Source organism: Plectrocnemia conspersa, unplaced genomic scaffold, assembly GCF_051122295.1.
Source record: "Plectrocnemia conspersa isolate PC_06_02 unplaced genomic scaffold, ASM5112229v1 ptg000003l, whole genome shotgun sequence".
NCBI classification, from domain to species: domain Eukaryota; kingdom Metazoa; phylum Arthropoda; class Insecta; order Trichoptera; family Polycentropodidae; genus Plectrocnemia; species Plectrocnemia conspersa.
In genome coordinates this window covers 28,429,755-28,455,834 of record NW_028277167.1, presented here as the reverse complement: position 1 = coordinate 28,455,834, position 26,080 = coordinate 28,429,755, and the positions used below count along the sequence as shown (strand labels likewise).

Below are 26,080 nucleotides of genomic sequence, written 5' to 3'. Positions count from 1 at the left end.
GGGATACATTCGAGACTGTTTTTTAGATTCTCTTTGAGAGATAACCCGAGAATTTCTGGCTTAGAATTAGAAGCGCCGTTGTCTATCCGTCAAAGTCCACATAAAAAATGTACCGCCCTCGCGTCAATGTTACCAGAGTACTGTCAAATCTTGGCCATTTTTTATAATATATATAAAAAAAAATATTTTTCGTATTTGTAACTTACCGTTTTACAAAGTGGAAGACTTTCAGAGTGCTCTCATTGAAACGATTGGACATTTGTTTCATTGTCATAAGCATACAGATTAGCCGCTATAAAAATATGTATTTATGGCCAAAATGCGGATGGACGAATTAACGCGCGTTAGGGCCGCGAGATCGGGTGGCGAGCGTTGTTCATCGTTCGTCATTCGTCGTTCGTCGTCGTAGGATGTCGAAGTGATGTCGATTTGGTCAGCCAGCAGCGCCGGCCTCACGACAGAGGCTGCGCGTCTGCAGTCCGATCCTTGCAGGAGACCCCTCTGCCAGGTTTCCGCCCCAAAATCATCAGTTCGCACGATACGTCAGTCTCCGATCAAAACATAACCTGCAAACGTCACCGCTCAACTCGCACGTCATACGTCTCACTTGTGCTTTCGGCTTGCTATCTGTTTTTATTTTCTATTATGTTTCTCGCCGTAGGTGTATCCTGTCACCGGTTTTAAGGTGTTGAGCACAGTTCGCGTCGCCGAATACACGTCTGGTACATTTTTTATTTTTGTTTTTATTTCTTCATAGAAATATAACATAAAGAAAGAGCACGCATTTTAAACTAGTCTACTCTCTCCGTTATGTTATAACTCTATGCTTTTATTTATTTTATTTGTCCTAGATATAGTAATGGAACGGGAATCAATAAACTCTGCGACGAAACGGATGATCTACTAATTATATAATTGGCAATGTATTATCACAAACGACAAACGAGCATTATTGCATGAATTGATTGGCAATGCATTTCAAATCATATATGTATTGCATGGAGTATAATGCTTTCGGAGTACTGAAAATTAAACTATTCTATTTCAATTTCTATTAAACTGAAACTATTTATTACTTATAAAAAATATTCATTCATTTCATTTATTTATATACAATAAAATTATAAATGACATTTTTAAATGGATTCGCTGCAAAGGATTATTCATTGGGTGTTCATTTGCTGCCGCTCGTTTGCTTTTAACTAATAATTGTTATATATATTATATAAAATTGCAAGTGAACGTGTCGGAACAGTGGGATTCCCATAATTAACTCTTTAACGAATCTACATAAAAATGTAATTTATAAATTGCTTATAAATAAATATTTTTTATAATAAATTTTACCCCAGATAATAATTTTATATATTATAAAATTAGACTATTGCATAGTCAGTTTATTTTTACATAGTCGGTAACATTTATAAATACGTTTTTATAAATGTAATTTTGTGCAAATTCAATTTACGCGTCTGCCAGAATTTATTAGTTTAAGAAATAGTATTGCACAAAGCAAAGGAGCTTCTTTTCCTTTCTTAACGACAGATATTGTGTTAACTAAATGTCTGACAAATTCCACATTTATCAATTTTATATCTGTATTTGACTCGATTAGTATACTTTCCGATTTTTGCCTAATCTCATGAATGACTAATTAAAATAAAACCAAGCTAGACCGTGCATAGTGACATCTATCGATTGTAAGCTGTAATAATAGTTTATAATTAATTAAGTAGACATTCAGTCCGGTGTCTCACTACTTAGTAACTGTTGATTGTGTTTACCCCATTGTCATATATTGGGCTAACGCTTGTCCCTTTGGTTTGATAAACAAAGCAAAGAGGACAATTCAAATTAGCAATTTATAAAATACTTTGTTCCATACAACTAATTGTTTATGCATTACAAAAATAAGAAATGAGCATTAAATAAATGCATAGTTTGAGCACCATTTTATTTGTAGTGTGCATTAAAATATATAAATTGCGTATTAGCGTTTTGTTAATATAGCGAACAACCAAAGCTAAGCAGCATTGGGCGTGGTCGTACTTGGATGGGTGACCACTTATAAAATTTATGGAATACATAGCTTTGTATGTTTTGAAATAATGTTTAACATGAGTTGATTATAATAAAATAGAGTACAATTTAAATGAGCAATATAAAATAAAATGTGCATTTATTGTTGACATTTTATAAAATATATATAAATTAAAAAAATATAGTGAGCGTTTTGTGTTTCGGTTGAGTTTATTGCTTATAATAATATTTACAAGAAAATTACATAACGAAATTATAAGCTTTTTTTGAAGAAGTGGAAGCAGGAACTCATATTCCTGAAGTACTTTCTAGAAAAATGGTACAATAAAAACAAGAATTTGTATGAGGGTGCTTCTCTAGGAATCCCAAGTACCAACAATAGTCTTGAATCCACAAATCATGTAATAAAAAATGAATATACATTTGGGATAGATTACTACTTTACGATTTTGTTATGTACTGATGGAAATTGAAGAATCCTTTTCTAAAAAGTACGAAAATAATACTCAAGGATTTTCGAACGAAATTTTCTTCGACTTGAAAACATGTACATGCGCTTGCCAGTGGGATCAGCTAAATAAAAATATCTAGTGCTTTAGAAAGAATATACCTTATTTTCGTCGGAGAATACAACGAAATAAATAAAATCAACCTAGTGGGAGAAACAGAAAATAGCTTTGATGAATATATAATAAAGAAAGGTTGTTATTATAATTTAACCCTACCTAAGGATTATGAAATATGGAAAGATGGCCAATGTACTTGCCCATTTTTTAAGTATTATGTGTAAAAATTGAATAGACGTTGTAATAACATTTAAATTATTTCATCAGTCTCTGGAAGCGAAGAATATGAAAATTGGTACAAAACGAAAGCCCGGGTGACCATTAAAACCTAAAAAACCGTTAATCGTACAGACGGGTTGGGTGCGAGCGAGCGTTGGTCAGAACAGTGAACACCCCATGAATAACTACGACGAATCTATTTGAAAGGATTATATAAATTGGCATCATATATATTTTTTTTATCTATTTAGAATTTTTGCATTTATCGCAAAATGCTAAAAACACATGTCTAACATTAATCATCTATGCGTAAACAAAATGATTACTTGAACTCTTATAAAAAAAAAATATTTTAAGTCGTTGAAAAATCAACTTATGACCAATTCTGTTATGTAATTTTCCTGTACAAGCAATTAACTCAACTGAAGCACAAAACATATTGCACACTGCAGGCGCAAATCCAGATGGTGATGGAAAAAACCCACTATATTTTTTTAATTCACATATTTTATAAAATGCTTACAATAAATACGCATTTTATTTTATATATGGCTCATTTAAATTGTACTCTATTTTATTGTAATAAACTTAAATTGAACATTATTTCGAAACACTAATGCACAGTTTATATATTTTAATGCACACTACAAATAAAATGTTGCTGAATCTATGCATTTATTTAATGTTTATTTATTATTATTGTAATGCATTAACAATAGTTTTATGGAACAAAATATTTATTCAAATGCTAAGTCTCTTAAAATGATTTCCTGCTAAATAGCACCCAAACTAAAATCGAGAATATACAGAAATATTCTTTTTTTAAATATGGTGTAGAGACACTGGACACTTTCTTAACCCTTTGGTTGCCAAAATCCGACGTATCAGTCCGTGCTACATGGGCAAGAATCGCGACTTCGTTATTGTAGAAAGAATTTGATTCATTTTTAATAGACTGCAGAGTATTTGTTTCTGGAGTAAAAATATTTTTTTTATTATGTAATACATCAATATCAACACTCGGAAATCAAAGGGTTACATTCGAGATAAAAGTGCTCCTATTTAACTACTAGACAACAGTAGTTATTATGAATAAATTATATTTTTCATGGGTAATAAATATAGAAAGCTTTCAATTAATTTATAAAACAATGTCTTCTCTGATGATTTTTTAACTGATTAAACTAGTTAAAGAAAGTATTTATGAAGTTATATTTTAGTCCTTTTATAATATTAAGATCTTCAAGTTTGAATAATAGCTTATTGACACTATTCAACCGTTATTTGTAAATTTAACATATGTATAAACAACGGCAGATAATTGCAGTTGTATAAAACACGTTGCGAAAACGATTATTCCGTTAAGACAATGCACGTTTTTTATTGTTCTTGAACGTTGCGGGAATTACTGCCGGCGTTCGTCGTCTTATTGAATTATGATCATCTTGCGCAACATGCGCTCTTTTATGTGAATGTTCGTTTCAATTAGTAAAACTCTGGCATCTCGGTAGCATGAATGAGATTTCTGCTAGTGTCGAACAAAAATAGCTCTAGTACGATAATTAGTGTCAATTTTAATTATGATTTGTTGTGTTTTTGTGAACATCAGAATAGAGGTTTGACATCTGGCAACGATCAGAACGCAGGCATGTCTCAAAACGGCGACGGGCTGCACACGCCCGGTTACTTGTCATGGAGGAAGCTGCAGCTCAGCCGGGCGAAGTTGAAGGCGTCCAGCAAGACTTCAGCCCTCCTGTCGGGGTTTGCAATGGTAAATATGAACTTATGACTAATTTATTTATCTTCGATGATCCGTTAAGCCTGTTTTATACCATCCTATCGATTTGATCTATGATTTTGTGCAATATTTCCGCTCTGCTTCTAAGGAATCTTTGCCGTTGTTTGTACAATAAGAGTATCACTTAAAACGAAAGAAATTCAAAGAGCAATTGCAAAATATTTCGAATCATACGATACTTTACGGCGTGTAATAAAAAGTACATTGCACATGTTCTTCCTAGAACAATTTGAAAAAAAGATCATCTAGAAAAATTGATTTTGTTTATTGAAAGTATCAGTTTGTCTTCTGCCTTCAGCCAAATCTTCGACGTATGATTGTGAACACAAATTTCGGACTACAATTTTAAAGGTTATTATTTATTTACAACTATCATTTACAATACGTTCAGTATCATTTTTGCTATTCAAGTAATTTCTTCATGCATTAATTAGGCCATAATGAATAAATGTCAATCAGAAGTTTGAAAGCGTTTCAAAAATCTAGAAAAGGAGTTAGCTTAATGCTTCCACTGTCCAAAGGAAATTTCGAGTAAAGGATTGAATGCTAGTTTATTATTGAAACACTTAAAAAGGATCCATAAAATTAACATCGGTGAGAAAACCAAAGAATCAACGAATATCTCAGAAATAAAATGCCCGAACAATGCGAAAAATTTTAATTAAGTCAGAAAAAACGCTCAATGAAATTGTCGCTTGGGTAGCTATTAAAGACAGTTTGCCAATTAAAACGACCACAAATAGTGCGTTCATTCAAGATTCCATCGGACAAAAGGAATATATTTACATTGCTGAGGAATCATAATTTTTTAAATGTCTGAACTGATGTATGCGACATGTTGAGTTTTTGTGCTAGCTTCTGTGTCGTTAATCTCTGACCTGCTTTGATGGCAGCCCTAAATCCTTACTAATAACCTGCCATACGTATATATATTCAATGTTAAAATTCCCAAAGCAAAATTTTTAGAACCACATTTGACACTTTCTAAATTGAGTGGCATCCTTCCCCAATTGCATTACAGTTTTTAATTACTATTGTCGCATTATGGCCGAGCTGAAACTCATAAAACATAACATAACAAAAGTAATGCTATGATTAATAGCATATGATTTAGATAACAATAATTCTGACACGTATTTCGATGCAATTATGTTTATTTCCAAAATCCCGTTGCTTCCTAATGATCTTATAAATAAGTCACTCGTTGAAACTAAAATTGACTACATACATATACTTACAGATTCTATGTCCAAGCACTATACAGACGGCCCTCGACTTTCGAACGTTCGACTTTCGCACAATTCGCTATTTCGCACATTTTAAAAAAAAACAATTTTTTTAAATTTTTTTTTTTTTTTAAAAAACGTTTTGATAGCGGTGAATCTTTTGCTTCAATCAGACGTTCGTATGATACAAACAGGTCTACGATATGTTCAATTTTGCAAAATAAAAATATAATTAAATAATACGTTGAAAATTGTGGAAAATAAAGATATATTTCCACAATCTTTAATGATATGTTTCCAAAAAAACACAGCAAAAAAAACATAGATGAAATGGAAAATCTTTGTCATCGTAAATCGATGACCAACATCAAAAAGATGTCCCTCTGAGTATTTCAATTATTCAAGCAAAAGCTCTTATTTTGCACAAAGATTGGAAGGATAGATTAAAAAAATATTTTAACACGGTTTTTCAAGCAAGTAACGGTTGGTTTTACAATTTTAAAATGAGGTATTCTTTTCATAATAAAAAATTTACTGGAGAATCGGCTGATGCGGATAAAGATGCTACAAAATAATTTATTTCCTAATTATCCAAAATTATCGAAGATGTAGAATATTCCTCTAGCCAAATATTTAATGTAGATGAGACAGGTTTATTTTGGAAAACTCTTTAACAATGAAAAATATGAATGAAGCCTTCACGCACCTTGACAAATTTTTAAATATTATGGAAGATTGTGATCCTAATGGAGAACGCATATCTCAAGTGCGTGTGGCGATCAATAAAAACAGCATGTTATAAAATACTATATGAAGAAAAGAAAAAGAATAGTGGAAAACAGTTGACTCTTGATAACTTTTCAAAGGAAACACCCGCAAACCCCACTTAAACGTGTCTCTTAAACGCCTCTTAAATATCTTATATTTACTTGATAAATAAATATTTTAAAATACACACAATTTAAATTTTTTTTACTTCCCTCGACTTTCGTACATTCAACATTCGCATACATTTTCAGGAACCAATTACGTGCGAAAGTCGAGGGCCGCCTGTGTAAGTATAATCACTATTGCTTTCATTGTTTCAGGTCGCAATGGTGGAAGTGCAACTCAACACAGATTCAAAAGTGCCCGAGGGTATGCTAGTGGCGTTCGCGATATGCACCACTCTTCTGGTCGCCGTGCACATGCTCGCCCTCATGATCAGCACCTGCATCCTGCCGAACATAGACGCCATCGGCAATCTTCACAGCATCTCTTTAGTTCACGAATCTCCTCACGAAAGACTGCACTGGTACATTGAGACGGCGTGGGCGTTCTCCACTCTCCTCGGTCTTCTACTATTCCTGCTGGAAATCGCGATACTGTGCTGGGTCAAGTTCTACGACCTCAGTCCTATGGCGGCGTGGTCAGCCTGCGTCGTGCTGATACCTGTTCTGATCGTGTTTCTGGCTTTCGCTGTCCACTTTTACCGATCGCTGGTTTCGCACAAATACGAAGTGACGGTATCTGGCATACGAGAGCTGGAGCTGTTGAAGGAGCAGATCGAGCTGGGAAACCAGGAGGGTAGAATGAACGCGATAAACTCTCTAGAACAAACTCTCATTGTTTAATTGAATTATTTATTTAATCATTATTTATTGGACTTAGGTTTTTATAATATTATACATCAAGATAACTTTAGAAGAATTTATTAAATATGCTATTCAGTTAGCATAACGATGTTAACTTGACGGTGCTTATAATGTATTTGAGTAAGAGCGAATGACTAGATCATATTTTTTTTTAAATGCGAGGCAGTGGTCTATAATATTTGGGCTTTTATATTGCTAACATTTTTCATTTCTTCTTTTATCGTCCTCGCAAAGATCTCGATGAAGCATCTCATTGCCACAGAATATATGGCACCTAAGATGCATCTCATTGTTTTCGATTGGAAACTTTGGATTATGAAATTATTGGAATTTTTGCCTTACTTTAGATTTGAATTCCGTATGACATATCGGCTTTAAAATAGTAAGTTTGTTTCCTAATGGCAGTTCAGATCCTCAACTAAAAATTATACATTTTATACATTAGTATTTTCTTCTTGAAGATATTTGTTGTTTAATGTGATCTAGATCTTGATTAGGTTATCGCAAATGTAACAACTGGTTAAAAAAAAGCATATTTTTCTAAATAAGGCCAGATAATTATAGACTGCTCTGCGTATATTTAAGTGAATACTCGCACTAATCGCCTTAAAACTCGGTGTAAGTTAATGTTTGATGAATTTTTAAAAGCTATATTTTGATCTTTGTTTTTTTTTGTTAAATATTAATATGTAAATTCCAATTTGTTTTCCGTCCCTGTGTTATTGAATCCCATAATTGTTAAACTTTAAGTAGTCTTAATTATAAAATGTCACTTAAGTCTTCTCGAGTAATAACATTGCAATATTTCTTATCGAAGTGCCAAGCGATAATCGGTGACGTATTATAAGTGTTGAATATTGTAAAAGATCATAAGTTTTTAAATTGTTACAATGTGCCATTATACATTTTAATTGTCAGAATATATAAATTATTGAATAAAAATATATTTTTGTAACAAGTTATGTAATTATGGTTAATAATTAATACTGTATATAACGTACTTATTTAGAGATAATCATAATATCTTCCTTAAATCAGAAACTTAACTTAATATATATATTAAAAAAAATGTCATTAATTTATCTTTACAAATATTCAATGTAAATATATATTTATCATTTTTATTTATAAGAAACTATTTTTTAATTAATCCTTTCGAAATAAACTCGTATACAATCTTAACTTATTTATTACAAATTCTTATATCACAAGCTACATAAATTCATTCTTTACGCTACATTTAAACGATTCCGTGTGCCATTTTAATCCCTTTTTCTATTTCCGTTTGCCGTTTAAACATTTCATGGGCCGTTTGCAAGGCCAATTCCTGTTTGCCCTTCCTCGTTGAATTTTTCTGTATATAATTGTTGACGCAGTCGAAGCATTGCTCGTCGAGTTCGTAATCTGTTCCGGATTCGTCGCTTTTACTGTTATCCAAAAACTTTCTGGTTTTCAATAACTAAAAATTCATACAAAAATCATACGTTTATTATAAATAAATAATTAGTGATAGTATAAATTACTCACCGCTTCTGTGAGAACTTTCGATTCGTCACTCTCGACCATCTTTGGGTGGATGAATCTTTGTAATGTTATTAGAACGGTGGCTTCTCTTACGGCGTTGTTTTCTAGCAGCTCCAACATTAAACCGTCGATTACGTTGTGCCAAGTGTAATAGAAAGCCATGGAACCGAAATGACGAGTTGATCTAAAAGCAGTAAAAGGTTCTATAGTATCTAGCACGATGGACAGGAACGTCATTGTCATTTGGTGGGGCATTTAATGAAATCGAAATATTAAAAAAAACGACCACTGATTATCTAACTTTTGCCCCAAGCTGAAATGACGTCCCTGATTCTAAGCCAGATATTCTCAGGTTATCCTTAAAAAAAATCTAAAAAATCAAATCTCATGATGTTTTTTTTCATTGTATTTGTTGGTAGTTGAAGGAAATCTGTGTGTCGATTACATTGTGAAATTATCAAACAAAATGTCAAAGTTGCACGGTTGGGTGCTGTGCGAATATCTTCGCGTATATTGACCGTAAAGTGTTAAAAATTATTCAAATACATTTTTATTGTAATTGGTTATGTATATTTTTACGAATATATATGTGGGATATATTCAAAGAAAAAATCTTTAAACGGTGCCTTGATACGAAAGTTTTTTTTATCAGAGGTTTGGGCCTCAACTATTTTAGTTAATATAATATTAGCTAAAGCGCTAAATAAATATGTTACGGTAAGTACAGTTTAACGTGTGATTTTGTTATATGAAGTTGAAATGACGAAACACACAAATTTGTGCACTCGGTATTTAATGTGTTAACTTCAAAGCACAATTTTTTTTGCAAAAAAATTATGAAAAATTCTAATTTTTTCCATATTTGTTTTATGATACTTTAACTTGAAGAAATACATTAAAAAAAATATTTTCCTTTTTACCGTTTTTGGCACAAAAATGTGCGAATGAAGTGGTTAAACTAATACATAAATTTAAATAAATAATTATTTTTACATAAATGTAGCTAAATGTCTTTTATAAGTTTAGAACCCATTTTAACTAAATTAAGTGAACTTTCTCTATTATAAAAAAAGTGTTGAAATCACCTTAACATGTTATATTCCATGTTCATGTCGACGTGTTGGAAGACTTTGGCGTTGACTTTCTGGAAAGTATACTCTTCGGGGTTGTATTGAATACACGATCGGTCCAATATGAATAAATACTCTTTGCTATCTAACAGTTTGCTCAGCAAAGCGTCGTCCTTAAACATGGCCGGTTCTTTTACGCTACGGAAACTCAGGGGAAAATATGCCTGTACTAATCTTTTTTTGATGTCATACTCGGCGTGCTTCAATTTTCCGTTAGGCTCTCTGATCAAATATAAATATTATATAGCATCCTGATACGAGTATTATAATCAATATTAATACCTGATGACTACGACGCGACTATTTTCGTTCAATCCGTAAGAGATGTCTGTGAAAACATACTTAGACGTATCGTAACCTTGCAACGCCGGATCCATAGAAATTACTTGTTCAACTTCTTGATATACCTAATTATGAAAATTTTTGATACGTTTTTCTCTGCGAAAAATAATATATGATACTATACTTAATAATATACCTTGACGACCGGCGGCGATTTTAACAAATGATTAGCTTTCCTCCTAGCTTTTTCGATCTCCCCCTGCAGCTCCTCGTCGGTCAAAAATTTATATGTAGGCTTGGACAAAGATTTGGCTCCTTCCTTCCTCTTTTTGAACACGACGGCGGGGTCCGGCCTCGCTAAAAACTTCATCATGTCTTGTACGGGCTTCGCGAAGAAGATCGGGGCCGGATCCTCTCCATCTGAAACCGAACGATCCAATGCATTCTCACTTTTAACACCAATTTTCAAAATAGTTGAATACCGTAGCACAACGGCAATTGGCCGAAGCATCTTTGATGACGGTATATATGCTGCGATTGACGTTGTAACAAAAGTGTCGCTGTATACCGCTGGACCAGTCGAGGAGCTGACATGCTTGCGCTTCAAATAATAAAACAACGGTAATAATCAATGAATTTTACAAAAATGACATTTTTCTACTTTGACAAAAATAACCCTACTATATTAGATTGAAATTAAATTTATAAATTTCAATGATTTTTATTCATAAATGTGGTTAATCTTAATCTTATTCTTAAACAGTGTATTTCATTATAAATTGACAACAGCGACAAATATTAACCTCAAAGATTTCGCGTAGAAGTTGCCACAATATGTAAGTGATCTTAAAAGTACTAAAAGTGGCCATCGATTTTTACTCAAAATAATATTATATTCTATTAAGTAAACTAGAAACCATTTCAAAATTATCTTTTGCCATCTATTTATTGATTAAAAGTCAAAAACGTAAAAATATTGTTCCTTCCTGCAAATATAACCTCCATTATACAACCAATGGATTAAGGTGAAATTCTTACATTTAAAAAGTATTACCTACGAATGACATTTAGGTATCAGTTAGAGCTACTGATTGAGAGAACGGCAAATCAATAATCCAATTCTGGAAAGGGTATAACATTTATAAAACCGTTAAAAATATTAGAGATGCTTGGAATGAAATTTTAAAATCTACGATGAGTAGCGTATGAAAAAAGTTTATCCCTAAATTGACCGAGGATAGTATGCAAACTGAATAAGTTGACAATGTTATTAGCGAACCGGTCGAAATAACCAAAGAAATGAACCTAAATCTGGATGAAGAGGATTTCGTCAATTTAATTAACAGTAATTCAACAGAAATGAGCAATAAAGTTTTAATGGAATTCGATAACCTAAGAAAGGAAAATTATTTTTCAGAACAGAAAAAAAATGAACAAGCAAACCAATTTTAATTATCGAAAATAGTTCAGCTAGCTTCGAAACTCAAGACCCTGATCCAAAACGATTTGCGAAAGTTTCAAAAGCGGTGAATGATGCTATTGCATACTATACTATCATTTACGAAGAAAATACAAGGGCTACAAGGCACCACTGGACCTATACTTTAATAAGTAGTTTGTATTTAAATGTAACTATGTACGCAGAAATGATTATGTACATATCTGAATAAATAATAATGTTTTATCAAATATCTGTGTGAAGGTCCATTCTATTCTTCTATCCATTGAAACTAACTCATTTTGTACCAACAATATTTACACGATTTTTCAACTTACATGAAAACATTCGAAACGAATTAATCACATAAGTCGAGGACTCACTGCATATTTATTATTAATGAAAAATATAATTTATTAATGACACTTTCGCGAAGTACTAATGATGCAAAATTAAACAAAGTCACTTAATATATAATGATAAAAAATATAATCGAGGTGCCATTTGACGGCACTTCCTTTCCATAAAGTCGTCAAGAAATTACTAAGAGGGGGAGTATTGAGTGTTACTAGTCATTTAGGTTTGCCACAATTATGAAGCTATAAATAGGCGCAGCTAACAAAAACTGTCACCCACCTCTCACATTTTCACAAAAATGTGTGATGGAAACTAAAAAAAGGTCACATTCGGCATTTTGTTCGAAATGACACATTTTTAGCTGTCACTGTGTGAAGACAGTGACAGCTAAGCCTATTCATATTACACGTAAATATTATTAACATTAGATATTTATTACCCGCCATTGTTTTTTAAATTTTATAAGAAATATTATTTTAGGGACGGTGATGGTGACGGGTGGCAATTAGACACAGATTGAGCCGCTGCAGTAATATTTTATTGATGATACTTGTTTACGTTACAAAAAATATGTAGATCTATAATCAATATTTTTTATATCAAATTAAACTCGTATTATTTTAGTGGCGCTAACTCCATGAATTAAGAACAATGCACTGTTGCTTGTTATACTGTTTAGAGCATTTTTTTAGCATCGTATTACGATGCGACAAAGGATAAGAAATTGCCAATGAAGCTCATTTTGGAAAGTTTTGTTCATTTAAGGATGCTGTGAGAGCTAAAAAAGGTCATCTCGGGCATTTTTGAGTACACACAGTGATCGAGGATGTGATGTAATATAAAGGAAATTTTATATGCAGAAGAGAGAGAAAGATCAGTTAAAAGTATAACAGATGTAAGAAAGTTTCTGTTACTTAGTTGGGATTTGTTTTATATACACTATTGGAAATATTGAAAAGTTATAGTTATAATATTCAATATTTTATTGTAAGAAAATGTTATTTATTTGGTAGGTGAGATTTTGCGACATAGACAATTTTAGTTGCGTTAAGGCCAACGGTTCGAAAGTTAACCGACGCGACGTTCAGAGTAGAGATGGGCGAACCGAGCACTCCTCATCGTCGCCGTCAAGTCGTCGTACCTCCTTCGCCGTTTCTCAAGCAGCTCGGCTACGGAGCAGGTATTCGTAAATCTATGATTTACATTTTTATTGCCTCAAATATTCATAATAAATTAACAAATATCCTTTTGTATTATCTTTTATTAATTTTTAATAAGTGTTTTAACGGCTCTTTTGCAAAAATGTTTTCTAGTTGACCAATTTTATATGAAATTAAAGGTAATTCAGATGATCAGTTTATATAATATTTACCTTTTTTAAATATTTATTCAGTCAAGAGTTATTTTAACTTTTCAAATGCTTCAATGTCGCTTCTATTTAGCTATTAACCAATTCGTCATCCTATAAATATATAATTTATAATCTTATCATGCAATTAAAATCAGCAACTAATATTTTTCTTACATTATCAAAAATGTATAACTTTTTAAAAATTATCTGTTATTTTACTGTTCTTCCGGTGTTTGTTGACAATAGTCAGTCGTATCAATGATGCTATTTAGTAACGGGCTATTTTTTAATTCGATATTTTCAACACTAAATTACCAATGAATAATCTCAGTTAGGCCGGTTTCCTCCTTCTGGTGCCGGATGGATTCACCCGGCACCAGGCCGGCGCCGTGTAGTGGGGATGGTGTTGTATGGGTTAATACCTACCATTTCAGACGTGCCGGACGAATCCATCCGGCGCCGGCCCGACGCTGCCCATACAACACCACCCCCACTACACGCCACCGGCCAAATCCATCCAGCACGTGTGAAACCGACCTTAAGTTATGAGTTTCAACTAGGTCATAATGCGACAAAACCATTTAAAAACATCCGTAATGCAATAGGCAGGGATACCATTCAATTAGGAAAGTGTCAAATATGGTTCTAAAAATTCGTTATGGGTTGTTAGTGAGGATATTAGGGCTGCCATCAAAGCAGGTTCCAGATTAACGATACAGAAGTTAGCACAAAAGCTCAACGTGTCGCCTACATCAGTTCACAGACATTTCAAAATTAAAAAAACAATATGAGTATCTCATAAATTGTCTGAGAAAAAATTCCAGATCAAAAAGATTTATTTTTCAGTCTAATTGTTACTGGAGATAAGAAGTGAATCCTTTACTTTAACACATGACATAAGCAGGGATTTCATTTTACCTTTTTCCAAGGGGGGGGGGGGGAGGGCAATAGTACATTTTTAATTAATAGTATTTCATTAAATGACATGCATTATTTGGCAAACTCAAAGGGGTCCCTGTTTAGTCCACTAAAAGTACAGAAAAGCAATAAAATCGTACCATTGCAGTAGCATTAGTTAGTTCATATTAAGATTTTTATTACAACTTACAATAAGTTAGAATCAAATGAAGCATATCTAAACCGAATTGATCAATAGGAGAGCGCAAAAAACAATTATTTCTTCTCAGAAGTCAAAAATCCACATCAAAAGCAATAAAATCGAGTCGTCGACACAATTTTATTGCTTTTGACGTGAATTTTTGACTTCTGAGGGGGATAATTGTTGTAGCGCCCTCCTATTGACCAAAATTCTATTTACATACATTTTAACCAATATCTCATATCAAAAGTCTAGTATTATCGGTAAGAATAGCTATCATATTTTTAACCGTTAGGTTAATATAATATATTGATAAAATTTTGGTTTGATTAGAAGTCCCTAGTAATATTCTTGAAACATATACGTAATATCTAGAGTCTCCAATTACTCGAACCATCAACTACTCGAGTATCGAATATTAAAATTTTAAAATACTCGAGTACTCGAGTACTTTCGAGTATTTACCAAATGTACCAATATAGCTATTATTCAAATTCGTGCACATATAAATAAATAAATAAAATACTTAGTATGTTCATTTTTACAATTATTTTAACTTCACGAACATACTTTTTAAAAACAATAATGCAAAAAGTGTCTCGAATTTAATATTACTGCTAACCTTTGGTTTTATTATTCCCGTTATGGAAAAAACCCTTTCCGTTGCTGTTGATGTTGGTCTTATTGTCATTAACGCGTTGGATAAGGCTTCTAATTTATATCTGTTCGCTTTTTATAGATATAAAATTTTTTGAACTCTCTTTTTATGTTCTCTTCTTTCATTCCCTTCTCTGCTTTTCTCTTATTTCCTTTGACTATTGACAAAATAGCATTTTGTAATTCTTCTTGAATAGATTTTTTTTCTTAACAATATACAATATACTACTTCTTCTAATTTAAATCTATATCCTTCGAAGATGTATTTGGGTGAATCCCTTTCACTCTATAGTCTATTTATTTTCAAGAGTCAGTGCGCAAGAACATTGTTTAACGCGTAATCAAAATGTGCTCTTAAATTTCTGCCTTGTGCTTGGTCGTTCACAATGAAACGATTGATCTTACGGCGAACGACCAATCACAGGGCAGAAATTTAAAAGCATGTTATGATTACGCGTTAAACAATGTTCTTGCGCACTGACTCTTGAAAATAAATAGACTATAGAGCTAAACGGTTCGCAAAGAACTGACTTTACTTTAAATGCCTTTAAAACACACAATTGTTTTGATTTATATTTTAAGCTGAGGGATCAGTATAAACAATTTACAACACTTTACGCTACAACTGCATAGTCATAAAACCTAAATTTTTTTTTGTTGATATTTCATATTGTTCATTGCCATAAATTAGATAAGTCGGGACTCGAACAGAAAACACAAAAGAAATTTCTCCGTCGTACCCACTAACATAGCCGACAACCGGAACTATGCAACTATGGAACTATGAAAAAATTATACCTGATAGTAACCGCTCTAACTCGGGACTTCGGGCATAAACGTCAAATAAAAGCAAGACGTTAACCTTTACCGGACCGAGTTAAAGTTATTTTTGTTTCTGAAATATTTCTAATTTTTTTAATTTCGAGTATTAATCGAGTAATTTTCAAAATACTCTGATATCAAGTACTTGAAAAATAGACAAAAATACTCGAGTATCGAGTACTCGATTACTCGAATTGGAGACTCTAGTAATATCCAAATGCAAACAAACTATGGAGCAGTATGCAAGATGTGACATATGTCTGTACTTCTTCTGCTTATTTTCGGTTTGAATTCAAATTTTAAAATTCGGTTTGAATTCACTTTAACCAACTCTCATATCAGAAGTCTATAGTAATATCGGTAAGGATAGTTATCATATTTTTAAAACACTGTAATATCCAAGTGCAAACAAACTATAGAGCAATGTGTGACGTCCGTGCTTCTTCCGCTTATTTTCTCCTGAGAGTTGAGCTGGCAGTTTTTATTTTGGACTTGACCAAATGAAAGTTTTAAAACTAATTATTTTTAGAACTTTCATAAGGTTAAATTTGTGGTTGTTTCGCAACTGTCAAATTGAATTTCATATACATTTTAGACCAGCATATAATTTCACTAAAGCCTATCAGTTAAATTATATTTTCACTAGTAGAAACATGTATCTACCGGTGAAAATGTATATGGACTTCACTAGTGAAAATATAACTACTGAAAAATACACATTTATACATGTATGTAAATAAATAATGAAAATATATTCCAATATGATTTCACTGAAATAACATATTTTAAAAAATATTTTCCGAATAGATCCGAGATTATTTTTTTAGATTTTTTTTGAGGGATAACTCAAGAATTTCTGTAATTTTTTTAATATTTTTTTTAATTTCATAATATTTAATTAAATGACACCTATTTTTCTAGCCAAATTCAAGGAAGGCAAATGCCTTCACCTAAACGTCCCTACGTAAAAGGCAGTAGTTGTATGCCAATCAAATCCGAATTCCAACCCTGAGAACAGGATTACACCCCAATAAGATAATGTTATACATTTGGTGGGATATGAAGAGAATAATTCATTATGAGTTATTGAATTATAGACAGACAATTACGACAGACATGTAGTGTGCTCAGCTAATTCGCTTAAAAGCGAATCAGACCATAGAAAAGACCTTTTTTATAAATTAAAAAAGGGTAATTTTACACCAAGACAGTGCTCGCCTTCATGTATCCATGAAGACAATAGGAAAAAACAATGGATTTTCATGAAAACCATTTTTTCATCCACCGTATTCTTCAGACATTGCTCTAAACGACAACAGTTTTTAGGTGAAAAATAATATTTTACTAAAACGTATATAAAAAAACAATAATAAAGAATTTATTGTTTTCAAAAATTTATTAGTTTTCTAATCAGATATAAAAAATATGAACATGTGAAGAATAGTTGTAGAAAAAGATGGAGAATATATAATTTAGTAAAAGTATTAATTTTTAATTCATTTAACGCGTGACTTATGGAACAACCTGATACCGTTTTTCTTGAAATAAAGTTATTAGAAAGTGTTTGATGTAGCAGTGATTTTTTATTACTATTTTCATATAAAAATGTAAAACTTTGATTTGCCATTCAATTAGAAATTTTTGTTTTTTTTACTTACAAACTGCTATTTTCTAAAAATATTCTTAAAGTCTCGAGACGAGTATCTCGATTCTTGAAATGGTCTAATCGCTTTATTAAATGTATCCCATAACAATACTATAAGACAATAGAAAGTAATAATACCGCATTTCACAATTATTAGTCAATAATATCTTTCATTTCAAGTATTAGTCGATATATTTCAAAAGCAGGCAGAAATGTCATAATTAACGGTCATTATGCAGTAAACATGATGTAAAGTTTAGATCCCCTCCTTAGTACCGCTGTTTGAATTTACAATATAAACCTACACACTCCATCATCGTCTATTGACTCAATAATCTTACGTTCTGATAGACTATTCTATTTATTATTATCCAATAAAGATGGCACTATGTTGTAATATAAGGTTGAGCTTTGAATTTGTGATTTAAAATATATTTTAATGTTTTCTATTTTTATCCAGGAGTGTCCGTCTTTGAAATGATCAGATCGCCCAAAGTCGGCAAGATGCAATCACCTTGGGCTATCAAGAGCGTAATAAAGAAGCACGAACAGACGACTCTGTACGGAAAACGATTGCTGGTGGAGGCTGGCCTTTTGAGGAAGATGAAACATCCGAACGTGATCGGTTTCAGAACTATGGCCAAGATGAGCGACGGCAGATCTTGCTTGGCCATGGAAAAGTGCGAGACTTCGTTGGGAACGATGATTGAAAATCGCAGAGAAATGATGGGCGATCCTTACACTCCCAGACAGATCTTAAAAGTGAGTATCTCGTACGATTCGATGCAAGGTTGTGTACAATGCGTTTGATTAACAATATTATGATTTTTAGATGACGTTGGATATTGCAAAAGGGCTAGATTACATACATTCTAAAGTATTACTATTACACGGCGATATAAAATCGTACAACATCCTGGTCAATGGCGATTTTGCAATATGTAAACTCTGCGATTTTGGTGTCAGTCTTCCCTTGGACGAAAAAGGCGAATTGCATTCGAGCAGATCGAAAGACGAGTATGTTGGAACAGCATCCTGGGCGGCTCCGGAAATCTTTAACGAAAACGGGTTAATCACCAGTAAGACGGACATCTTCAGTTTCGGTCTGACCATTTGGGAGATGATGGCTTTGGACATTCCTCATTCGTTTGATCCGCTTCAAGCTTCCGATATCATGTCTGATGACGAGGACGAGGATGACGATGATGTTATAATAGACGTAGATAGTACGATAAACGATACGCTGAACAATTCTGAAGCTTATTATGGTATGAATTACTCTGATATATAAAACGCTTATTTATGTTTTTGATATTTATTTATATGTTATATGCTTAGGCACGCGACCTGCTGTTCCGGATATTGATGCTTCAAAGTATAAAGACATTCTTGGCCTGTTTTACTGCACAACGGAACAGAGACCCAGCAAAAGACCTACGGCCGAACACATCATATACTTCGCAGTACCCACATATGGAAAACATACTCCAATACACAGATTTTAATTAATATATTCATCATATATGATACTTCAGAAAACGAATAGTATTAATAACAAGATTATGATTCCTACTATTAGGCATATGAAGATGGATATTTTTTTCTGTAAAAATAATAATTATTTTAGATTAGGTTTAAAAAATAATATCTTAATGTTGACGAACCTTATTTGATTTTACATGACTTTTAAAACCAATCTGTAGCTGTTCGTTTCCGTTTTCCACGTATCCGGTGGCTCGTGTGGCGAAATATTCGACAGTATCAATTTGTTCTTGCTGAAAATTTTATAATATGTAAGATGTATTTAAAAAAATATATAGATTTTAAAAATAATTACTTGCTGTTGTACTAGAAAAGCCAACTGCGTGAACATTTCCTGAACTCCCTTGAGAGCATTTTCAATTTTGATCAGTTCTCTGTGTCTTGTTTCGACATCTTGTAGTGCCAATTTTGATTCCCTGGTGTCCGCTTCATACTGTAATCAAATATGTTTACAGTAGGGATAGTTCATGCTGCTCCTTACTAAATATCCTGAACAATCTTACATTATTTACAAATATTGACACTTTATTCGACTCCAAAAGACTCTCGCATTCCTCTTCTGTGATCATCTGATTGGCTGAAAATTTAGAATATGATATTTAAATTAAATATTAGTTGCATTTTTTTTTATCCCCCACACTCCTTATACATGTATATCTTTTTATATAAGGAAGGATTTTTAAATATTGGTAAAAAACTAAGATTTGGATATAGCGTATATTGTATTGGACATTGAAAATGAGGCAGTCGTGAAAGTAAATGGAATTAAATTATACTATGCCTGCACTACACTCTCTGGAAGTTGGCCAAGGTTGACCAAGGACGGAGAATATAGTGGGTTACTTCGGTCGAGTTCGGTTCTACCCGCTCTAAAATCTCTTGGAAGTTGTCCGAGGTTACCGAGAACGGGAGGTAAAGTGGGGGTAATTCAGTTGACTTGGCCAGCTTCGAGCGCTTCCAAACATTGTCGGCAAAAGGACCGAAGTCGGAGCTGCTCTTTTGAGCGCGAGCGGTGAGATACCTCCCCTTTCGCTCTCTCGCGTGCTAAGTGACGAGAGTGAGAGAGATAATGATATGGTGCTTCGCAAACTAAGATAGAATGAGTAACTTGGTTCAATTTCAGTATGCGCATAGGCGTCCTATGGTTAATACGCATGTCAAGCGCTGCATTGTGGTCACGTGGTTAAGTTATAATACTGCATGCTTATCGGGGACTTCAACAGACTCTTACTGACATCTTTGAATATTTTAGGGCACCAAAAGGGATTAATTATATTTTTGATAGTATATTCTTCTAACAGATATCGTAATTATATTTTTTTTCATATAAAATTAAATAATTGGTACTTGATTTTGTTAAAAAAAATCGTTTCGAATATCCTTATGTATTTTCCTAGATCGGTTTATATAAATGTCACAAATTCTTATTTAGAATCGATGGCGACAAATTCTAGGATAGTCACAGATGTGTTCGTATTCTGAAGTATCATTTTTATGCCTTATGGCATTTTGCAAAAGCCGACAAAGATTTTGCGTAAATTGAATATTTACGACCGAAAAGTTTTCATTGATGTTGTATTGGTGAGTGCCCACACAAACTTTTATAAGTATCAGTAGCGTAATTTTAATACAAGCAATTTAAAAATTGCGATTATTTGGCACTTTTTTCGATCGTGCGCTATACGTGACAGAAGCCGCCGTCTAGACATCATTCACGCCGCGAAGCGTGCGGGCATATGAAATTCGCGACAGTGTAGGCGCTTAGTCGAAGTCGTAGATCTCGACCGACTTCAGTTGTAACTTCGGTTCGGACAATTTCCAAAGAGTGTAGTGCAAGCATTAAGGTGTGAGACAAGGAAGTGTATTGTAGCTGTTCTTTAATTTGCTTTTAACAGAGCAAAAAATATAAACAGCGGAGAATGGTTGAGACTATGAGATGCTTCTTCTTAACAAAAAAATGCTTTTAATACATTTGTGAATAAAATGTTTATCGGCCGCCTACTATGACCGAAATTCGTAGAATTCGTTCATTGAACGAAGCGAAACGTTAAAAATGCCCACATTTTACTATCGTTTAACGCTTATTCCAAAAACAGGTGTGTGTCCCTGATGTTTGTGAAATTCATGTTACGTTTTTGTAATTGTTGTTTCAAGGCGCAAAGATTTTATTTCGGTCAATTCAATAATTCGATCGCAGTTAATTTATTTCTAGTTATCTAATTTATATGCAAATCTACACAAAAAATCGCCGATACAGATCTGATCTTAATGCATATAAAATTCATTCTAACCATTATTAGCTATTGTATGTACAAATCTTAATTCTGGTGATTTGAAAAAGCTGAAATGACATCTTTGATCACAAAGTATGTAATAATAGATTAAGCTTTTTTTTGACACCCTCGTTGATCAGTAATTCACACAGCATATTTTATAAAAGTTGAACGGTCATGAAAGTAATTAATGATTAATTGCACTAATTGATTAAATAAAAAAATATTGGTAAAAACCGAATTTTGAAATGTGATATTGTATTGGGATGCTGATGTTTGTATCAATTGAGAAATAAATAATACATTGAAAAATGTTAATAGATAAATAGAAGTTGCTGGATTGGAAGAAAAAGCTTATTCTGTTTTAAAAACATCCATAAATGAACCGATGACTTGTTCAAGACAGAACATAGTATAAAGAACACAGTGAATAAAAAGTATGGGCGATAGCACATATCCTTGTCTCGTGATACGATTAGTTGACGGGAAATATGATTAATTTCTATGCTGTTTGGTTATATGTCTCATACAATCGATAATAGACAGCAAGTGTTTATAGTTAAAGAACATGTAAATGGGATGATAAAGTCAATAGAACTTATTCGTCTTAATTGAATACATACTTAATTTGATCTGTTGTCTCAATAGTGCCATTCTACTCTGCTTATATTTGGTCAAAAAATTATTGTGCTCCGCAAGCGAATTGCAGTACAATTGTTTTGTGGTTATGTACTGTATCTTGGCTATGCGGAAAGTGACATCTTTTTCGTTTAGCTGCGTCAGTTTGCCGTTGAACTCCCTCAAAGCGCCGCAAGACTTCATTCCTAGGACCGTGCAAGTCGTGACAAGAGAATCCATTTCCGACTGTAAATCTAAATATAAAATCTCTTAAATACTCTATCAATTAGGAATGAATAATAGATTAATATTACGATTTGACGTCGCGAATGTAGCGTTTGAATATAGGGCCCTCATTTCTTTGGTCTTTTCGTTTATTTCGTCGATCCATTGTCTTATTTTGCCGATCTGAAAGATTTAATTTAAGAATGTGAACCACCGTCTCTTGGAAGTGTTGTCTTTAAATTGGCACTACTCTGATAATTATTCAAATTGGTACGTAGTCGTAGGCCAACGTACGCTTTTGAGTACAGGATGCTTCAAATGAAGTAGAGTTCATGCTTAATATTAGTAAGTAGGATATATGAAAATGATCCAATGTCATAACGTTGGCTCGTGCCATTAAAAAACAATCAAAATACCACTTTACGGATTGAGACGATAATTATTATTTAATAAGTATATATATTAAGCTTGAATAATAATTAGATTATGCTAATCGTATTATTACCTAATTAGTTATGATTTTATCAAGAATATAGATAATTGCATTATTTATATGCATTCATCATGTAAACATTTTAATGTTTATCTATTATAATAACGTAAACATTTATGTATGAGGTAATATTTATTATCTAGTCTTACCGGCGAATATTTCACTCGGCTTGATTATAAATTTAATTATATTATTTTTATTTATTCATCAGATAAGAAACATGATCAATGTTGGGCATCCTGTTTCGTACATTAAATTACAAATCTATTTGATAATGTAGTATTGCAAAGTTTGATAAATTATTAGCCTGACATCTATCGTAAGCAAAAGTTAACCTAACCTAAAAATTGAGTTTGAATTACATATTGAAATAGTTTATTTGAGTGTATCGGTACAGATATTAATTAAAATTTCGATGATCTAATTCAAAGAGAATGTTTATATATAATATAACAAACATTATAAATAATCACATAAGATAAAAACTCGGTCAACAAACCACAAAGAATGACTTTGATTTTATGTAAGAATTTATATACTACCAGATATGTGTGCTCGCTGTCGCTTGCACCGAATCTTGGCCTGCCGGCGACTGTTTCGCCCTACACGCTTGAAACCTTATTTTTCTGTTGTGTAACTCGTATTTTTATTTATTGTTATCATCTTAGAAAACATTAGGCGTTATAAGAAATCAGAAAAATTTATCAAGTAAAAATCAGTATAAGATAAGATGAAAACAAATGTTGGGCATCATGCTTCGTACATTTTAAGATAATTTTGTTAGATGGACTATCACTATTTGATTTTTTTCACTTAATTTATAGCTTTATACATATTTTTACATATTTCATTGTTAGATAAACGACGAATTGAACCCCACAAAGAGATTAAAGCTCGCATCGAAATTGCTAGACCTGGACTTTAAAAATTAATACAATTAATAGACTGGAAGCGTTTGATATATGGCGTTATAGGCGTATGCTATACATTCCATGGGGCAAAAGAGTGTCAAATGATCGAATTCTCTTCACGATAGGACACGTTCGAGTACTTCTTTCAATCAACAAACGGAACAAGATGGAGTACCCTTCCAAAATATTACACCTTAATAATGAAAAAAATAGATTGGAAGAAAGAGATCTCGGTTGCGAAACATACGCCTATGTATGGAGATGACAGCCGAAAAAGGGTTTCCTGCACCAAAGGACCGAGAAGGATACTTAGAACTAATCAACAAGATTCAAGGCCAACGCCTAGAATCGGAAATGATATCAGAAGAAGAAAAATACACATTTTACTATTTATAAGATTGTTATAAAAAAAAATTGTACAAGTCGGTTTTATGACAGCCACAAAATAAAAATTACAAATATTTCTATTTGTGTCAGTACATATTTTGAAATTATTTTATCAGTGGTTTTCAATCTGTGGGTCGCATAAGATCAAACTTAAAATCGTAAAATTTGTTTTATTTCTCGTTTAAATTAATATTTACAAACTAAATATTTTTAAAATCAATATAAATAAAAAAAAAGCTGGCTTTAAGAATAATTTAACAAAATGCATTGATTTTGTTTAATATTTTCTTATTATCACGGCGCTACGCTCAAATTTGACTAAGCTAAACGAATATATTAACGGTATAATGGTCAATATGTTTGGCTTAAATACAATAAAATATCTTAAACAAAGTTAAATTTGGCAAAGATGCTTATGGTAAGTGAGGTTTTATTGTTTGTAAATATTTTTATAATATTATATTACTGACCGGAAGTAGTACCCACTGTTCAATACCACACAAAAATGTAGAAAATTTGCTACTATTGAAGTTGAAATTTAATCCATTGTATCCATTTTTTCTATTCAGAATCCACCAAGCAACGCATCACTTTTTATGGACACAAATTATATTCATTAATTTATATTGAGTTTCAAAATATTTAGTTTGTAAATATTTTTATACACATCAAGCAATGATTAAACGACCCGTTGGTCGAGTCTTAAAATGACTTTTACACGTGCACCTAGTTGTTTCATTGCATTTGTGCTCAGTATACGTGTGCACACACGGAAGTGGCTGTCATAAAACCGACTTGTACTAAAATATTTTTAGTCACATTGTTTTAGTTTTTTGCCTATTTTTAGTACAATTCTACTGAAAAACAATTTAATAAAATTACACCACAGATAGGGACTTAAATTTTGAATATTTAAATAACAATTTTATAATAATAGTAGCTACTTTTAATTGAAAACATCACTATGTTACTTAATTTAGTTAATATATTTCTTGTTATGGACCAAATCACTAACACAAATTGATTATCACTTGTAAACTGAAGATAAACACATCAAAAAATAAAAAGATTCACCTCTTTTAGCACTTCAGTTAATTCACTATTCGGAACATCGATTTCAACACACTCCGTATGATTAGTATACTTGACGCCTACGATCTGTGATACAAAAGACCAGTTAAGATATTAGATTAACATATAAACACAATCGTTTACGATGAATATTTACAGCATGCAGCTCGTGCAGACGATCTTTCATCGCGAAAGTAGCTAATTACTGGCCTTGTCTTCACTAACTATTGCCCCGGCTTATCTATACGGTCGATTTGATAATGCTGCATTGTTGACGATTGAGGTTTCTTATCTTGTTTGAATAAGGGTATTGCCATTAGCTAGCAGTCTTTGTGAAAATATAAATATGATATCTCATTTATGTATTTTAATTAGTTTTGCAGTTGTAATTAAAAACATGATTGATATGTGTCATTTGATATTTGATACGTTTAATAAACAAAAGATACATTTAACTGTGTGTCACTGCGAAGACACAAATGGGTATGACTATACTCTGAGAGAGTGAACAATGAACTGAGTTATGTTTGAGTAATTTGGAAGAAAAGGAACACAATAGTGACATCTATGTGATACAATATTGTAATAAAAATAAATTTCAAGTATAGTGCATGAAAGAGATTATATTTTTTAATAATTATTATTATTATTATTGCAAATCTATTGTAACATGATACACTTCGTTACAACAGTGTTACAATCAACATATGTATACAAGTAATTATTAAAACAGCTTCAAACTGGCAGATTCAATGAATATATTGTGTCATTT

At 32.3% G+C, this 26,080-nt stretch overlaps 4 protein-coding genes across 10 annotated transcripts; 2 read left to right on the top strand and 2 right to left on the bottom strand.

The window, feature by feature from the left end:
* The first annotated feature begins 310 nt into the window (after positions 1 to 310).
* Positions 311 to 8,443, top strand: Orai (calcium release-activated calcium channel protein orai). 5 transcript variants are annotated; one of them, XM_088182158.1, is made up of 4 exons: positions 311 to 508; positions 662 to 722; positions 4,435 to 4,596; positions 6,938 to 8,443. In XM_088182158.1, the coding sequence occupies exons 3-4, from the start codon at positions 4,474 to 4,476 to the stop codon at positions 7,460 to 7,462; spliced, it is 648 nt and encodes a 215-aa protein (XP_088038284.1). In that variant the 5' UTR covers positions 311 to 508; positions 662 to 722; positions 4,435 to 4,473; the 3' UTR covers positions 7,463 to 8,443. The 5 variants fall into 5 exon arrangements, with proteins under 5 accessions (XP_088038284.1, XP_088038282.1, XP_088038283.1 ...); XM_088182157.1 differs by having other exon boundaries at positions 337 to 589; XM_088182160.1 differs by having other exon boundaries at positions 340 to 542.
* A 213-nt stretch (positions 8,444 to 8,656) lies between these two features.
* mRpS22 (mitochondrial ribosomal protein S22) lies at positions 8,657 to 11,276 on the bottom strand. Of its 2 annotated transcripts, none has more exons than XM_088182154.1 (7): positions 11,101 to 11,276; positions 10,902 to 11,020; positions 10,616 to 10,839; positions 10,420 to 10,544; positions 10,093 to 10,359; positions 9,011 to 9,191; positions 8,657 to 8,942 (listed from the first exon to the last, which is right to left on the bottom strand). In XM_088182154.1, the coding sequence occupies exons 2-7, from the start codon at positions 11,011 to 11,013 to the stop codon at positions 8,724 to 8,726; spliced, it is 1,128 nt and encodes a 375-aa protein (XP_088038280.1). In that variant the 5' UTR covers positions 11,014 to 11,020; positions 11,101 to 11,276; the 3' UTR covers positions 8,657 to 8,723. The 2 variants fall into 2 exon arrangements, with proteins under 2 accessions (XP_088038280.1, XP_088038279.1); XM_088182153.1 differs by having other exon boundaries at positions 11,223 to 11,276.
* A 1,980-nt stretch (positions 11,277 to 13,256) lies between these two features.
* LOC148237167 (lymphokine-activated killer T-cell-originated protein kinase) lies at positions 13,257 to 19,618 on the top strand. Its single transcript, XM_088181928.1, has 4 exons — positions 13,257 to 13,394; positions 18,249 to 18,550; positions 18,621 to 19,056; positions 19,127 to 19,618. The coding sequence occupies exons 1-4, from the start codon at positions 13,310 to 13,312 to the stop codon at positions 19,291 to 19,293; spliced, it is 990 nt and encodes a 329-aa protein (XP_088038054.1). The 5' UTR covers positions 13,257 to 13,309; the 3' UTR covers positions 19,294 to 19,618.
* On the bottom strand, positions 19,088 to 25,827 carry LOC148237166 (syntaxin-1A-like). 2 transcript variants are annotated; one of them, XM_088181930.1, is made up of 9 exons: positions 25,758 to 25,826; positions 25,466 to 25,600; positions 25,312 to 25,395; positions 22,536 to 22,629; positions 22,227 to 22,475; positions 19,834 to 19,907; positions 19,626 to 19,763; positions 19,453 to 19,563; positions 19,088 to 19,391 (listed from the first exon to the last, which is right to left on the bottom strand). In XM_088181930.1, the coding sequence occupies exons 2-9, from the start codon at positions 25,493 to 25,495 to the stop codon at positions 19,320 to 19,322; spliced, it is 852 nt and encodes a 283-aa protein (XP_088038056.1). In that variant the 5' UTR covers positions 25,496 to 25,600; positions 25,758 to 25,826; the 3' UTR covers positions 19,088 to 19,319. The 2 variants fall into 2 exon arrangements, with proteins under 2 accessions (XP_088038056.1, XP_088038057.1); XM_088181931.1 differs by having other exon boundaries at positions 19,453 to 19,559; positions 25,466 to 25,827.
* Between the last annotated feature and the right edge of the window lie 253 nt (positions 25,828 to 26,080).

Coding starts and splice junctions, on each gene's coding strand:
- Orai (XM_088182155.1), top strand. CDS start 422: ATGTCGATTTGGTCAGCCAGCAGCGCCGGCCTCACGACAGAGGCTGCG. Junction 509..4,434: donor GCAGGAGACCCCTCTGCCAG/GTTTCCGCCCCA, acceptor TGTGAACATCAG/AATAGAGGTTTGACATCTGG. Junction 4,597..6,937: donor TCCTGTCGGGGTTTGCAATG/GTAAATATGAAC, acceptor TCATTGTTTCAG/GTCGCAATGGTGGAAGTGCA.
- mRpS22 (XM_088182154.1), bottom strand. CDS start 11,013: ATGTCAGCTCCTCGACTGGTCCAGCGGTATACAGCGACACTTTTGTTA. Junction 10,360..10,419: donor AGTCGCGTCGTAGTCATCAG/GTATTAATATTG, acceptor ATATTTGATCAG/AGAGCCTAACGGAAAATTGA. Junction 8,943..9,010: donor CGAAAGTTCTCACAGAAGCG/GTGAGTAATTTA, acceptor ATGAATTTTTAG/TTATTGAAAACCAGAAAGTT.
- LOC148237167 (XM_088181928.1), top strand. CDS start 13,310: ATGGGCGAACCGAGCACTCCTCATCGTCGCCGTCAAGTCGTCGTACCT. Junction 18,551..18,620: donor CTCCCAGACAGATCTTAAAA/GTGAGTATCTCG, acceptor TATGATTTTTAG/ATGACGTTGGATATTGCAAA. Junction 19,057..19,126: donor CAATTCTGAAGCTTATTATG/GTATGAATTACT, acceptor TTATATGCTTAG/GCACGCGACCTGCTGTTCCG.
- LOC148237166 (XM_088181930.1), bottom strand. CDS start 25,495: ATGAAAGATCGTCTGCACGAGCTGCATGCT. Junction 25,396..25,465: donor GTCTGCACGAGCTGCATGCT/GTAAATATTCAT, acceptor TTTGTATCACAG/ATCGTAGGCGTCAAGTATAC. Junction 19,908..22,226: donor GAGACAACAGATCAAATTAA/GTATGTATTCAA, acceptor CTAAATTTTCAG/CCAATCAGATGATCACAGAA.